Source organism: Xenopus laevis, chromosome 3S (assembly GCF_017654675.1).
Source record: "Xenopus laevis strain J_2021 chromosome 3S, Xenopus_laevis_v10.1, whole genome shotgun sequence".
Lineage (NCBI taxonomy): Eukaryota > Metazoa > Chordata > Amphibia > Anura > Pipidae > Xenopus > Xenopus laevis.
The window spans coordinates 67,464,602-67,481,861 of record NC_054376.1 but is presented as its reverse complement, the minus strand read 5'-3'; the positions used below and the strand labels follow the sequence as shown (position 1 = coordinate 67,481,861).

Sequence of the window (17,260 nt, the reverse complement as noted above, 5' to 3'; positions counted from 1 at the left end):
GCAGTCTGAAGTTCAGTTCTGTAAGAATGCCTATTTGCTCTTTTAGAATATTATGGAAGCCTAGCTTATAGGTCAATTAGAGCACACACAACCCTACATTTTCTTTGTAATATGGTCAATAAAATATATTATATATATCCATACTGCAAACTAAGGGGGTCCTGACCAAAAGCTGAACCAAATAATGTTTTTCGTTCTAATAAAGTTCCTTATTGAATTTTACTGAATCGTTTTCCCTTTTTGCATAAAAAGTAAAGCAACTAGAGGAAGAATAGTTTGAAGAATCTGTCTAATTTAAACATTCTTTTTGCCAAGAAGCCCATCTAAAAAAAAATCTGCCATAAAATATGGATTTTATATAGAAGAGCAAAAGACAGACACACGGTTTATACTTAAACTGATTTTCAGTTAGAGAGCACAGAATACAAGAGACTGTTTTAAATATTAACCTTAGTCTATTTATTACTAGTGATTGGAAAGAGACAATAATTGCATTAAGTATACGTTGTTATGGGCTGGTTAAACCACTTCCTTTTGAAAAGTGGGCTATGGGTGATTTGTATATTTGTCTAACAGATATACCGTATGGGGAGTGCTAATGTTTATTGTATGTTGGTGTGAAACATGGAAATTTCCTTGAGGAATATTTAGCCCATCTATTAAGTCGAACATGTATTGTATTACTATTTCTCATCGTAGTAAAAAAGAAAATATTTGCCAAAATGCAACACACTTTTTTTTTCAAGTTATGTCACGTTTTTCAATGTCGTTTAAAGAAGCTGTAGATTTGCGGGACGATGTAATCCTTGTAATGTCCATCAATGAAGCCTTTTCCATTGTTGTGCACAAACCAGCAGGTAACACTAGTTGACAGCCCAGGATGTGTCTGATACTCCTTCTGTGTCCCTCTGAAAGAATTAGTTCAACGTTAGATGCAGTTTTGCTTCAAATAGGCTCAACTGATATTCTAGAACTGATAATCTCTCCCATGTTTTATTTCAAAGTTTGGAACTGCTCAGTATATGATTTAGAAAGAAAAAAAAAACTGTCATATTTTAGCTGCTAATACTAAAAAACTTAAATTACAGTATGTATATTTTAACCATAAATTCATGATTGTAACTTGTAGGCTAATAACCACTGTTCTTCTGTACAACCAAGGGGTTATTTATCAAAAGTTAAAAAAAAAAAAAAGTCCAGCCAAACTAGAATTCACGATTTGACCTTATTTATCATTGAAAAAACAACGGTTCGGGGGAAAACTGTGAAAAATAAAAATCCGAATCTTTTGGGTTTTATGCCTGACACGCTCAAATTCTTTCATGAAATTGCTCGAAACCCCTGATTTCTTCAGTTTTTTTGCTGAAACTCAGAGCAGATCATGATTTGAAATGGGTCTTTTTGCAGCCTCTGGATATAATAAATCACAAAAAATTTTTGGTTATTTTCTCACTTAAAATTCAGATTTTACAGTAAAAAGAATTTTTTTTTTCGAATTTTTGGCATTCAGACTTTAATAAATAACCCCCTTGGTATTTATCAATAAGAATTTTTTTTTAAAGGAACAGTTCAGTGTTTTCAAAAATAAAAAACAGAGTAAACAGGCTGTGCAAAATAAAAAAAAAAATAATGTATTTAGTTAGCCATAATGTAATCTATAAAGGCTGGAGTGAACTGATGTCTTAACAGAACAGAATATAACTTCCTGTGACTGGATGTCTAACATAATAGCCTGAACACTACTTCCTGCTTTTCAGTTCTCTAACTCCGAGTTTGTCAGTGACCCGAAGGGGGGCCACATGGGACATTACTGTTCATTGAATTTGCAATTTATCCTGAGCATGCAGCTCAGATTCAAAAGAAAAAGATATGACCCATGTGGCCACCCTTAATTTTCTGATTGGTTACTGCCTGGTAACCAATCAATGGTAAACAAGAGAGCTGAAAAGCAGGAAGTAGTGTTCTGGCTATTATGTTACACATCCAGTCACTCCAGCCCTTGTAAAGTAAATTTTTGGCTAACTTCCTATATTAGAAATATTTTTTATTTTGCACAGCCTATCTATTTACACAGTTTTTATTTTTACACTGTACAATTCCTTTTAATCACAATTTCATGAATTGTCTACATCAGCTGGTTTTGGGACATAAATAGATGAAATGTAATATAAATATAAAAAACTCGTATCAGAACTTGTCACTAGTAATGGTATGAACATAAAGGGACATGCCAAAGGTTGAAACTAAAATCCTTGTGATAAGATATGTGTCATACCCACCTTGTTACCGAAAATTTTTCTCCATTTATGTTCATTGTAGCAATGGGTTTCTCTGGGTCAGTCCCTGCTCTCACATCATAAACACTGACTTCAGGTTCATTTCTAAACTGGCCTGAAAGCAGCGGGATAGAGATACACATAAATAGACAAATCAAACACACTTGTATTTATATATAAAGAGAGAGTCAAATATTCTAGGATCCTTTTTCCTAGACATCTGAATTACACCAATATAGAGTAAAGGTACAATATCGCAGTTTCTTTTCTGTTTCCTCTTAGGATCAGATATACAGTGTAACCTCAATTTTATACCCCCTGATTTTAAGTTTTCCCCTCAGTTTGCATTTTTTGTGGCCTGTCATATATATTATACATATATTTTACCAGATTTTAAATTTTCCCAGATTTTACAACATTTTTTTACCTGGTCCCCTGAAAAATGTAAAATGGTTCCTACAGTTTTACTGATCATAAAAAATTAACTTTTATTTACTAATCATTATCTGGGACATATCAAATAAATGCTGCCAGACTATAAAACATCACAAAAAAGATGAGCATGATCAGCATGACCTATAGGGAACTTTTAATGTACATTCATATTTTATAAAGTAGTTTTTTAGGGGCAAATTTACTTAAGGTCGAATATCGAGGGTTAATTAACCCTCGATATTCGACTGTCGAAGTTAAATACTTCGAATATCGAAGTCGAAGGATTTAGCACTGATGAAGGATCTTAATCCATCGATCGAATGATTTTTGTTCGACCAAAAAAAGATAGCCAAGCCTATGGGGACCTTCCCCATAGGCTAACGTTGACTTTGGGATCTTTTAGGTGGTGAACTAGGGGGTTGAAGTTTTTTTTTAAAGAGACAGTACTTCGACTATCGAATAGTCGAAGGATTTTTACTTCGAATCGTTCGATTCGAAGTTGTAGTCGAAGTAGCCCATTCGATGGTCGAAGTAGCCAAAAAAAACATTCGAAATTCAAAGTTTTTTTTCCTCTATTCCTTCACTCGAGCTAAGTAAATGGGCCCCTAGGTGTCAGTATCACTTTAAGTATTCAATGCAATGGAATCAGTTGTAAAGAAAGAGCTCCTAGATTAATAACCAAAAAGTTGAAGCTGCCCCTTCTGCCACACCCCAGTTCTGGCGCTGCCTGCAGGCATATCAATGCAGTGATCAAGAGACCCAGGCCACAAGTACAAATAATATGTACAAGCACATGTATCAGAGGAACATAATGTATTGCCAAAAGTAATTAAGGGCCTCTCTGTCAAGAATGAGCAGTTTGTGATTATTCAGCATTAATTGTTCCTTTTCCAATATTCTTGTTCATGGAATGAGTTCACAGTGCATAATAAAAACAGTAAATTAAATGCACTGGACATGTTCCAGGAAACTTGTTGAGCCATCAGAGTGACCAAGTGGGGAAAATTTACTAAAGGGTGAATCTTCGAACACTGTGAACACTCTGCGCCACTTCGTCAGGCGTTAATTCACATCCAAAACGCTAATTCACTAAAATGCAAAGTTCCGTCTCAGCAGCCGAACGCTGGCTAATTTGTCAGCGAGAGCATTTCATAGAGAACTTTATCTGCACTTAGGTCAATTTTAATAGAGCAGGTACATATAGGTCGATGACATGTCCCTGATATATTAGTGCCATTTTTTATTAAACTTTGCACTCTACACTGTGGTTTACATCCAAAGGTGCTGGTCTATTTGCTCCAAACATGCATTTGTAAGGAATGGGTGGATCCTACTAGCACCATGGATAGGTCCTAAGCTTAGTAAACAAGGGCTCTTTATTATATGCTTCTTTGTGGAGTTGTTTGTTTCTGGACTTTGTAATTACATTTCTAAATCAGCAAGTTTTTCCAATAAAAATGAGTTACTATTTTCTGAATAGGATATATTTATGGCATTCGTTATTCTGAAACCTGTTATACGGAGAACTCCAGCCATCTCCTATAGACATTTTATCAAAATAATTGAAATTTTTAAAAATGACTTCCTTTTTCTCTGTATTATTTAAAACAGTACCTTGTACACTATCCAAACTGAGATATAATAAATACTCAGAACCAGCCTACTGGGTTTATATGTTTACATGATTTTCTAGTAGACTTAAGTTATGGAGATTCAAATTATGGAAAGATCTGTTATCTGGAAAGCCTGAGCATTTTGGATAACAGGTCGTATACCTGTATATAGTGAATAATGTGCCACCTATTTTTAAAGGAGTTCCATATAAAGGGACAAAGCCAAAGGCCGAGTGCTTTTATACAGGTCATGGAACTCCGAGGTGACATCTAATATCCTCATACATTATCTAGTATAATGCACAATATGTATACAATATAGGTAGTGACTTTGGGTGGCAGGCACGGGATATGCAGAGGAGGTTTTAAGAGAGAGGGTATAAGGAAAAAACTATACAAAAGGCATTTCAGAGAGTGAAAAGGAGTGATAGAAAAGATCCACTTACACAAAAAATAGGGAGAAAAGTAAAGATTGGTCTGAAAAGGTGTTTTTTACCATCAGATACAGCAAACAATTTTTTTGAGATTTTTAGAATTATCAAGAAGTTCCTAACCATTCTCTATGGTAATGAGCACTTTTTTAAGGTATTGAGCATATGGATTAATGTTATTCCTGAAAGGGGCATACCCTAAAAGACATGCTATCGCCTAGTCTGTTTAAAAAGGAGAAGCAGAAAAGGGATTTTGGACCACTCACATCAATAGGCAACTATAAATGTGGTAGTCACAAATGTGTTACCTGTAAGCATATGAAAGTCTCTAAGAACTTTAAATGATCAGGTACAGGGAAATTTTCTGTGTACTTCGATTAGGGAATAGACCAAATTTGATTCGAATTTGAAAAAAAAAATCGAATATCGAAATGTATCATATACTGTCTCTTTAAAAATTCAACTTCGACCATTTGCCATCTAAAACCTGGCGAATTGCTGTTTTAGCCTATGGGGGACCTTCTTGAACCCATTTGGTGTCAATTGGTGGACTTTGAAAAACAGGTTTTTTTTGGGAAAAACTTTGAATCGAATTCGATCGAATTCGATATTCCTTCGATTTGAATTCGGCCAATTATGGACCAATTCGATCGAAAATGGATCTATTTAACCCAAAAAAAACTTAGACTTAATTTCGGTTGGTCTGTTTGAATTCTAATTTCAAAGTTTTTTCAATTTGATAAATCTCCCCCTTAAACACAATAGGAATGGGGTTTGCTTTGTTCTATTGAATTCGGTTTATTCTACAACGCATAGATGAGGCTTGATGGATTAGTGACGGCTTTTATTATGTATCTATAACTGTATTTTTCAGTGCAAAACTTTTTAGATATGTAACTATTTCCTATAGACTGTAACATGTTTAAACAAAGAATACACTATGTCTTATATTATTTAATTATTGAGATATGATGTTACGAGTATTACATTTGATATGACTGATAATAATAAAGGAAATGGCACTAGGACCCTGTATAGGTATAAAATAGTGAGATGTAAAGGAAGCTGGGTTAATCCCTTTATATTTTCTGCATAAGGAGGGCCATGCGGGGTCACTATGTACCTTTTTAATGTGAACTGAAATACAATTTTAATTTTTTAATTATTATTGAGCCTTGGGACATACATCTTGGATATAAATATATATATATATATATATATATATATATATATATCTATATATATATATATCTATATATCTATATATATATATATATATATATATACAATATCAAAACAGGGGGGTTGTGGGAGCACTCTAAAGGCTTTAAAGTATATATAAGTATAATAAATGCTATTGCATATGTACCCAAAACAGGGGTTATTTTGTTACAAAGTTATGATCATAAAATTGATAAGCCACCATACCACGTCAAGGTAAACCCCGAATGGCGGTCCCTAACTTGTATAGATATATATATATATATAATATTATGTTGTGGGTGCCTTTGAAGGCGGGGCAAGTCCCTCTGGCGCAACTTGGATTTACAGGAATCAATAAGTAGCACATACCAATTAACCCATGAGTGGTAGCCGACAACTTGGTTTCATTTGGTATGTAGAGTCCAAGAAAATCTACATTAACCGGATGCTTCTTCCAGGCCTGATGAAGAATCACTAAAAGCCTTATATTTTCATTAACTGTAATGGTGACGTTGCTGTTCTTCTTCACTGATACAAGGAACCTTAAACATTTATAATGAGTAAAATCCATTAGCAATAGCAGCATTTCCTACATTAAAAAAAACAATCTGTCTCTGATTTCTCCCATTAGTAAGAAGATTTCTGACCTGTTAAATACTTGTAATTCTGCCTTATTGACTTAAAAATCACTACATAATACACAGAGCCCTAATACTGATTGTAAAAGTCACATGCTTTCGAAAACGTCTGTCAAAAACAATTATCCAATATGAACTTTTTTGGAAACCTACCCATTTTGGTTCATACTGCTTGATTCTGACCATGACATAGTTCTGCTATATGATGCATCTTTCACAGTAATTTTCTCAGGGCTAATTTCAACCTTCATGTTTTCTTTCTTGAAATACATTCCAATTGTCCCAAAGTAAGTGTTCAGTTTGCCAGATTTGGCCTTTTTGGCCGCAATAATTTTCCCATTCACTGTTATTCCTACATGGTACAGAAACAAAACACTGACTATGTACACACATATACACACACACACATATATATAGCAGCATTGTAATATTAGAATACAGGAATAATATTTACCACTTTATCTTTTTTTATTTATTTACCTACACCTGAGTCCCTACCATTTGTTATGCTGAATTACTAATGTTCAATATCATTAGAATATATTCACTACATATAGAAAATGCTACTTTCTTGTATCTAGAACAAACATTGCATCATATTCAAGAGCTGGAACAAGGGGTAGGCAGAAGAGGCACCTGCCTAGGGTGCAACATTATGGGGTTGCTGAACTGCCCACATTGTTCACACAGCAATTTTTTTTTACCTAATTTCCCCTGGGTCTCTCCTGGTAATAGGTGCCTGGTGTTGGCTGGAGGGGTCGGCGCCTCTCCCAGCAATATCAGATGTCTGATGAAGGGGCACGCCCCCGAAACGTTACATCACTTGACGAAATAAACATGCAGGGGAGATCTCTGCTACACCAGCCTGTGCTGTTTGGCTAATCTTTTCTATACACATTGTTCACACCTCATTGAAAATGCTAATGGGGCACCAGCACTGTGTCACTGTATGTAGTACATATTAGAGTGGTCCTGATTTTCCTGTCTCCTGCTCTGTTCTGCCTGCCCTATGCTCCCAGTGTGTGTCATACTTTGCCTGCTCTTTGCACCCTGTGTTTGCTTGACCTATGATCCCTATGGAACATAAGCTTGGTATTTGTTCAGGGGGGTTGTTAGCATTTGAAAATTATTGTTAGTGGCCCCTAAGGTGTTTAATCATATGCTGGGGTACTGTATTACACACAGGGGAGGAGGAGGCATATGGATTTATGGGTATGTCTTAATATGACTTAGCTGTTTTCACATATGAGTGACATCCTTGCCAGGGCAGGCACACGTTAGTTTGGCACCCTAGACAAGAGCTTCAATCAGTGCCCCCCTGTCCTGCATTACCATTTCCCTCCTTACCATGATGGTTTTTAAATAAAGAGAGCAAGAAAGTGTACAACATTTTTTCATTTATATTACTGCTCCCTGTACCTGTACCAGCAAGCTCAGCAGCCATGCATCATACAGCCCTTCTTCAGCCATCATATTGCCTCCAATCTTTACCTGTATCCGCAGCAGCCAACAATAAATCTGATCACATCATATTGCCCCAAAGTATTTATGTACATTTCTCTGATTTTACATTGTAAAATGGGAGTTTACTGTATATTCAACTGTATTCCCGGGAAAAAGAAATAAATTCCCTGTGTTTGCATGTAGCTGAAGATCCGTTACTTCTCTGTTGTAATTACTCTGCATAAAATCCAAATAATCAAATTACAGCACAGAATGTATCTTTGCACATTGCTTACCTTGTTTGGGATCTGATACTAAGTTCAGGATACTTCCAGGCTGAGAGTCAATATTAAAGCAAACGTTAATTTGACTTATTGGCAAGTTTATGATGAAGTGTGGATCATTATCAACTAGGACAAAAAAATATCTTCATGTTAATATAATATAAATAATAGTTCTAAATGTGACCACTGTTTCCAATTTTAACTTGTACATTTTTGCCTAAAACCTCTTTTACAGAAGCAATTTACATTTCATTAACCACATACAAGTCATGTCATTGATTGTCTGACTTTTTTTTAGTTCAAGCCCCTCTTGGGCACAAGGAGCTCACCTTAGCTTATAACAAAGTTACAAGAAATCAATGGTATTTTAGCCATCCAGCTTTCTAGCTGAGCTCTCAGAAGTATCTAGCAGAGCAAATAGACATTGTCTCACTTTAACTGTCCATCAGGCTGAGCTTTGCCACTGCTCCTGTTGGCAGATCTCTGCTTTTGTTTTCTAACTGTTGAAATGTAATTGCTGATTGGTTGCTATATGCTTCACTCTACTTTTTACACAACATGATAAATAGGCCCCTAACTGTCACTTGGATTGAGCCTTCCCAATAACCGATTTGGCCCACCTTAAGAGGTTTCAATTTGGGTATTACTACTCTAAATATCTTATATAAATGTACCAGATCAAGTTAGCTCCAGATAGAGGCAGAACTTCTACAAATACCGCCTGAGCTAAAACGAGACGGCCTACAGTTAAACAGGCAGTTGTGTGTGTAATATATCACTAAATTAGTTTCCTTTAAAAGGTGCAGAAAAGATAAAATAAAATGTAACTTATTACAAAACAATTATAATAAAAAAATAATAAACTGAACGTTCAAGAATGGTTTCATCAATGGTTTCATGTTTTTTTTCTGAGAAACAAAACAGGACTCACTGCTATTTAAAACAGATAGCTGCAAGTATATGGGCTAACGTACCTGCAGGGGGTTACATGCAGTTAGATGTCTCAAAAAGAACTATAACACCTTTTAAATTTATGACAGAACATCAGACATTTTCCTTTTACAAAATGTAAGCAGTATAAAATATTCACACAAAGCAACCTTATGTAAAGAAGTAAAAAAAAACAAACACCTAATTTTTGTCCATTAGGTATATAAATTTCAGTGGATGTTCTTTTTAATTCTTCAGTTACTGGCCCTGGCGTTGGTTGAGGTAGATTTAGGGGTACCCTGGAATTCACAACCAATGCTGTTGAAAAGAAAAAAAATATAAAAATGTTATTTTCAACATGTAAGGGCAAGAAACAATATAAAAAAAAGCTTTATATCGAATATATATTTTTAATATTATTTAACCATGTCCTCATTTGTTAAAACTTAAGTGTCAAGTCTTTAATGTATTAAAAATCAGACTGGGAAATCTTGAGGCAATGCTAATTATGTAAATCGATTTACACTTTTTATTCTTGGCTTTTTTAAAGTTTGTTATAAATGATTGGATCAATCCCAAAATGCAGCCTCATATTTGTAATTAAAAGACACAAGTCTACTTATTTTTGCTTAAAGAAGCCAAATTCCGATCTTTTTCTATCAGGTGTTCCGTAAAAATTATTTGCTGGGCAGTTAACTTTTGAAGTGTCTCAAACTTAAACATTTTTTTATTCAATATGTACCGAGGCCTAATAGTATGTTTATTATGAAGAGTTTTTAAACATAATGCCAGCTTTGGGGAATCCTTATTTGGGTTGTTCACCTTTCAAACATTTTTTTCAGTTCAGTTGTTTTCAGTTTATCTGTTGGAACTAACTTCACTCTGATAAAAATACCCCTAAGTGCATTTAAAGGCAATGAACCTGGGTCTTGCCAGGTATACAGAAGGAATTAACTCTGCTCCCCTTATAGTAGAAATGCTTACTTATAGACCACTAGTATTCACTGTGCTCTTAATAAAATCACATGTAGACTTTTTTTAAACAATGCTCTGGTAGCAGAACTAGAGAACAGTGGCCATGCTCATAGTATAAAAGTATTGCATAAAAGTAGGCACTGTGGAAGCTTACTTGGTTTATGCAATACACAAAGGGGGTTATTTACTGAACTCCGAAAATGCATAAATCCCAAAAATTCATGTTTTTTTTAATAAAATAGGACTTTTAAAAAAATCACAAATTTTTCAGAATTTATTAAACCCATGAGGATGGAAAAGTCAGAATTGGAAAATCCGGCATCTCAGACCTGTCGAGGTTGCATATAAGTCAATGGTAGAAGTACCAATGATTTTTTGATGTGTGCTGGGTTTCGTGCAATACCCCAAAGCTTTCAGGCAAAAAGCATAAGTAATCAGAGTTTTCGGGTGAAAAATCCAGCAAAATCAGAGTTTTCTGGTAAAAAATCCCAAAAATTTGTCAAAATCTGATTTTTTTCCCACAAAGCAAAAATAAATAAGCGCAAAAAACCCAAGTGGATTTGATCAGTTTTTTGAGTTTGTAACAGAAAATGTTGAGATAAAATCGGACTTTGATAAATAACCCCCAAAGAGTCAGTGATTATTATAGGTATAGCTGGCGTTTTCTGCTTGCAGTTCACCCGAAGTGATGTCACACACCTGATACCTTTTGCTTCAGCTTCCCAGTGGCGCAATATTATTATGGCATATAATTTTCCAGCATATTTTCACCACTATAGTTGTCTGTGGAAAATGCACTAGCAAATACCAGCAACGTCTCCCACAAAACACAAAGCATGATTTGAATTAAATATGCTCCATAGTGTCTTATGATTTAATAAAATGAAAACTGACTTTGACAGCATCCTCCTTTGGGATCTCTAGGTGCATCAGCCAGCATCCTTTCATTTCCATTTTCACTTTCGATCAGTAGGGAGGTGAAGGGTGTCACAAAGTGATGATCAATAGACATTTGAAGTATAGTCTGTGTAATGTTCCTTTTAGCAGCTGCTGTAACTGCCAGATTCCTGCAGGGAGTAAATGATCACACCATGTAATGTTATATATGTATCACTGAATTCACATAGAAAAACTGGCAACAACAGCTTAACAAACTAGTTTGGGTTCATTTTAATTAATGTGAACAATGACTATATACAAGAAAATTCTCATTATACCATATTCCCTTTTTTTCTTCCATCCTACAGTATATGACTCTGCCTTTTGTTGTGTCACACTAACCTATTGACAAATACCCAGGCAATTATTTATGGGGTGCCGTTTGTCCCAAATACATTCTGTATACAAAACTATCCCTAATACACAGAATGAATGTCTCTCCCGGTATATAAGTATTTATGACCATACACAGAGAAAAAATTATACAAAAGACTTTTTTCTATTAAAGAATGAAAACAAAATCTGATTAGTGCACAAAAGGATGTCATTATATCACAAACACCATTCTGTACAGTTTAACAAGCAATCTGTCGCACAAATGTATAACCTCCATGTAACGGACTCACTTATGTGCAAAGTTACTTACAGAATGAATTATGTAAAAACAAAGTTGGACATAATATATAATTGTGTAACTAACTAGTGCTTGTCAAGCTAGATTTGACTGACAAAATAGATATCTGTGACAGAAAGCAAGATTTTATAGTACAGGATTCATTCTTTCCACAAAATGACAGTTTTGTTTCACAAAACAGATAAAATAACCATTCTGTGAAGCAACACTGTCAGTCACATTCCTGAACCAATAAGAACAAAGCTTATTGCCATATACAAACAAGATGAGAAGTGGCCAGCTCTGCTCCACATGGCTAAGGCAAAGTATCTGACCTGCTATAGAGGGCGCCCTCTAATGTCCCCTGTGCTGCATAGTAATAAACATGAACAAACCTTTCCTAAAAGAGCTGCTGTTAAACACTACAGGTTCATAAATGGAAGTTTTTACAAATGGCTGAGAAATATAATAGTACACTTATAATGATTGTAGAGAAAGAAAAGTATGCAAAACTAATATAAATATGATCATTTTAGGTGATATGGCTATTCTTATTGTAGTAACCTGCTTGTGTGGCCATTTTGATTAAGGGCATTCCTGCTGTTTTGCCATTATCTTATGACTCACACCTGTTCCTCTTCCTAAGCTGAGAGTAATAATGGGACAGGCCACACCCACCTGCGATGTTGTATTAAATGTACCAGAAGTTACTGTGCTTGTCTGGCTGCTTTGCCTGACTCTCAGAGTCAGTTATAAGTTTTGTATATGATAGTTAGACTCCAATGTCTCCTCCTAGCTGTAATCTTGCACCAATTAGCTTGTAGTAGTCTCTTAATAATGTGCCTACCTATAGTTCAACTACTACATAATAGCTTTAGCCAGAGACTTGGGACTGATCATGTGCACAGTCACGCATTCTCTATATAGTATGATGTGTAGTTTATATGAGCAGCCACTCCTGAGTACTGTGTGTAAACAAAAGGGGGTCCTTTAGGAGGGGCAATTTTAGGGGATCATAATCTATTTATATAGAAGCAACAAGCTGCACAATGCTTTATATTTATTTATAACAAAAGACTCTAATGATGCCGTCCCCTTACCTGCCCAGTGCTTAAAGGAGAAGGAAAGCTACGGAGGCATTTTATTGCCAATAGATTAGCCACAATAGTGCAAGCTAGAATGCTATATTTATTCTGTAGAATGTTTTACCATACCTGAGTAAAAAGCTCTAAAAACTCTCTGTTTGTTTAGGATAGGAGCTGCAGTATTAATGTGGTGTGACATCACTTCCTGCCTGAGTCTCTCCCTGCTCTGGGCTCAGATTACAGTAGAGAAGGGAGGGGCAGGGGAAGAGGAGCAAACTGAGCATGCTCTTGCCCAGGGCAATGAGGTTTAAGCTGAAGGCAGGAAGTCTGATACAGAAGCCCATGTGTACACAATAGAAGGAAAGAAATGCAGTGTTTCTTTTGACAGGGGACTCAGAGCAGCACTACTTTGGGGGTTTACTGGTATATTTAGATGGACCTTTCTGATAAGGCTTACTTAGTTTTAACCTTTCCTTCTCCTTTGACCCTTTCACATCAGAGTGGGTCGAGGGGGGCACAACACTAGAGCAGAGAGCACAACTGTGCCCATGTCACATGCATGTCCAGGGCCGCCAGCAGGGGGGACAAGTGTTCCGGGCCTGAAGGGGGGCCCAGAACTGCTGCATTTTTCAAAGAGCCGGGTCCCCTTTACGAGCGCCCGAGCCATGCGGCCATTTCACATATTACAGAATGTGGAAGTGCCGAAAAGACGAAGCTGAAGTCCTGAAGCGGCGAAAAGACCCAAATTCACGAAAGGAGGTGAAGTTGAAGTCCTGAAGCCAGTGTACTCAGGAGTGGCTGCTCATATAACCTACACATCATACTAAACACAATGTGTGTGCACATGATCAGTCCCAAGTCTCTGGCTAAAGCTATTTTGTAGTAGTTGAACTATAGCTAAGCACATTATTAAGAGACTACTACAAGCTAATTGGTGCAAGATTACTGCTAGGAGGAGACATTGGAGTCTAACTATCATATACAAAACTTAAAACTGACTCTTAGAGTAGGATTGCCACCTTTCAAAAAGATTTCCACCGGCCGTGGTGGGGGCGGGAATAAAGGGGGTGTGTCGTGAAATCAAAGGGGGCTTGCCCTGATGTCAAAGGGGGGCGGAGCCACAACACGCGATTGGACAGACGCTGAAAAAAAGGTTTTCAGCAAATTGGGGGCAGGCCAAGGGCTTTTGATAAGGGTATTACAGATTTACCGGCAGCTACATTGCCGGTAAATTTGTAATACCGGCCCCGGCCTTGGCAGGTGTTTTGCCGGCTAGGTCGGTAAAATACCGGCCAGGTGGCAACCCTATCTGAGAGTCAGGCAAAGCAGCCAGACAAGCACAGTTACTTCTGGTACATTTAATACAACATCGCAGGTGGGTGTGGCCTGTCCCATTATTACTCTCAGCTTAGACAGAAAGAGGAACAGGTGTGAGTCATAAGATAATGGCAAAACAGCAGGAATGCCCTTAACCAAAATGGCCACACAAGCAGGTTACTACAATAAGAATAGCCATATCACCTAAAATTATCATATTTATATAAGTTTTGCATACTTTTCTTTTTCTACAATCATTATAAGTGCAGCATTATATTTCTCAGCCATTTGTAAAATTTCCATTTATGAACCTGTAGTGTTTAACAGCAGCTCTTTTAGGAAAGGTTTGTTCATGTTTATTACTATGCAGCACAGGGGACATTAGAGGGCGCCCTCTATAGCAGGTCAGATACTTTGCCTTAGCCATGTGGAGCAGAGCTGGCTACTTCTCATCTTGTTTGTATATGGCAATAAGCTTTGTTCTTATTGGTTCAGGAATGTGACTGACAGTGTTGCTTCACAGAATGGTTATTTTATCTGTTTTGTGAAACAAAACTGTCATTTTGTGGAAAGAATGAATCCTGTACTATAAAATCTTGCTTTCTGTCACAAATATCTATTTTGTCAGTCAAATCTAGCTTGACAAGCACTAGTTAGTTACACAATTATATATTATGTCCAACTTTGTATTTACATAATTCATTCTGTAAGTAACTTTGCACATAAGTGCGTCCGTTACATGGAGGTTATACATTTGGGCGACAGATTGCTTGTTAAACTGTACAGAATGGAGTTTGTGATATATTGACATCCTTTTGTGCACTAACCAGATTTTGTTTTCATTCTTTAATAGAAATAAGTCTTTTGTATATTTTTTTTCTCTGTGTATGGTCACAAATACTTATATACCATGAGAGACATTCATTCTGTGTATTAGGGATGGTTTTGTATACAGAATGTATTTGGGACAAATGGCACCCCATAATTATTCACCTGTCTGTATATTTTGGAATTTGAATACAACAAATTTACACTTATGGTGTGATCTTACTATAAAATAGCTTGTGTCAAGCCAGCTGCCATTTGCACTTTGTAAACTATAAACCACAGAGCCCACAAGAAGCTGAATTGACTTTTGCTTAAAATTGTAACTTTAAAGGGGACCTGTCACCTTAAGATATTAATCTAAATCCTATTTTGATTGTGTTAGTCAAGCAAAAAACTTTATTTGCACTATATAAATGATTTAAAATGTATTTCCTTCATTCTTTTGGAATCCACATAAAGCCTACATGCATATGCCATTTTAGCCAGCTTTTATATCATCCCAAAATGTAGCTTAAGCACCAGAAATGAGAACCTGATGCACATGCCATGTACAGTGAGAAGGGAGGAGGCAGGCGAGCAGGGCAGGGACAAGGAAATACAGAAAATAAAACATATTACATTTTTAACTGGGATTATAGATATAAATGTTTTAACAAACAAAATAGTTTGGGTTTCAGTTTTAAAAGGACTTTTATTTTATTGATTTACCTCTCAGCTAAGAGCTGGTTGATGGTGAGTTGAGCCCAATATTGTCTGGCAAAGTCAGGGAATGCATGCTTGCTCTCCTCAAATAGTTCCTTTAGCTCTTCTGCTTTCTCTATTACTTCATATGTTAAGTCAGCATTTGCCTGAATGGAAAAAGAAGAAAATACTGTGAGATCACCTGAAATGTGAAACAGATTTTAACTCATGTTTGAGTATATGATTATTCTTTGCTGCCCTCTGTGCAACTTGTTATGGTGATTCACATTGTACTGTTGCATACATTTAGCAGTAAATATATTGAAAGAATCATATATATATATATATATATATATATATATATATATATATATATATATATATATATATATATATATATATATATATATATATAGTGATTATATTATTGTCTTTGAAATGCACTACTGAGCGGAGCATGATACATGCAAAACTGCTTACCTAAATGTATGCACAAAAAAAAAACGGCAGGCATCTTGGAGGCATGTTTTTCATTAATTTCAAACATCACTATTTGACATAAATATAACATTAGATTCTGGCACAGTTGAATTGATTACTTACCGAGCTTGCACTAACGATGCTCATTAGATTTGGAATACTTTCAGGCTTTAGTTTACCTGCAACAACAATCTCATCACCTTTAAAGTAGTTGTGAAAACTATTCTGGGTCACATCTGAGACAGATTCCATTGGATAGTTAACAACAATGTTTTTCAGCAGGGGAGTAGATACTTTATTATAAAATTCCTAAAGGTAAAAAAATGAATATATTAAATTTGTAAGACATTTGCCCATAAGTGGTACCTAAAATGTGAAAAGACAAAACAATAACGTGGGTTAAGGTGAGCTGTTTAGTAGGTGTCCTCAGAAATGTCTTGTATGAGGTGACTATGTAGGAAAGAACTCTCAAACCCAATAACTTGTATAATACAGTTTTGTAGGAGAGGAACTACTGAACTTAATTACTCAATGACCTAATATGTTTATGATTCCAATTAGTTTCTAATATGTTTATGACGTCATGAAGTTCTCACGAGAACTTCCTTTATTCAGAATACGTACTCAGATACTAATAACCGATTGGATAAGATCTCTGCTTCGGATGTGCTTGTTGGGAGTCTGGCTAGATCCTAATGAGCCCATGGGAAGCAGGATCTGTTGTTAAGTATATAAAACCGGGGGTCTCCATTTTGTTCGCTGAGATCTCTCCTGTGGGGGTAGGCGTGCATAATGCCCAGGAACCTTGGTGCACCATTTGAGGATTCTCTGCTGACTGAGGCTTCTTTGCCAACTGAATCGGGATCTCCCAGTCTTGTTGCAGATGAAGGTGCTAGCTTATTTTGCTCAAATGGTGATATATATCTTTTTTTCTATTATCTGTATAAAGTCTTTGGTTGTACTTAAGTGTTGTGGGTTAATTATTTCCAAGAGACTCAAAGAACCACAAGCAAAACACCAGGTTTAGGCATTGTGAAAAGAAATCAATGCTTTAGAATTGGAGATAATCTGGTGGCAGTCCTAACTAAT

The 17,260-nt window shown here is 36.0% G+C and overlaps 1 protein-coding gene across 1 annotated transcript in view; it reads right to left on the bottom strand.

Annotated features, from left to right (window-relative positions):
• Positions 1-435: 435 nt before the first annotated feature.
• itih2.S (inter-alpha-trypsin inhibitor heavy chain 2 S homeolog) overlaps positions 436-17,260 on the bottom strand; it is a 36,439-nt gene continuing 19,614 nt past the window's right edge. Inside the window, 9 exon segments of the mRNA NM_001094861.1 lie at positions 436-908; positions 2,280-2,391; positions 6,328-6,500; positions 6,750-6,948; positions 8,336-8,449; positions 9,455-9,571; positions 11,123-11,295; positions 15,719-15,858; positions 16,295-16,480. Of these exon segments, the coding sequence (NP_001088330.1) occupies positions 761-908; positions 2,280-2,391; positions 6,328-6,500; positions 6,750-6,948; positions 8,336-8,449; positions 9,455-9,571; positions 11,123-11,295; positions 15,719-15,858; positions 16,295-16,480 (1,362 nt within the window). The 3' untranslated portion in view covers positions 436-760.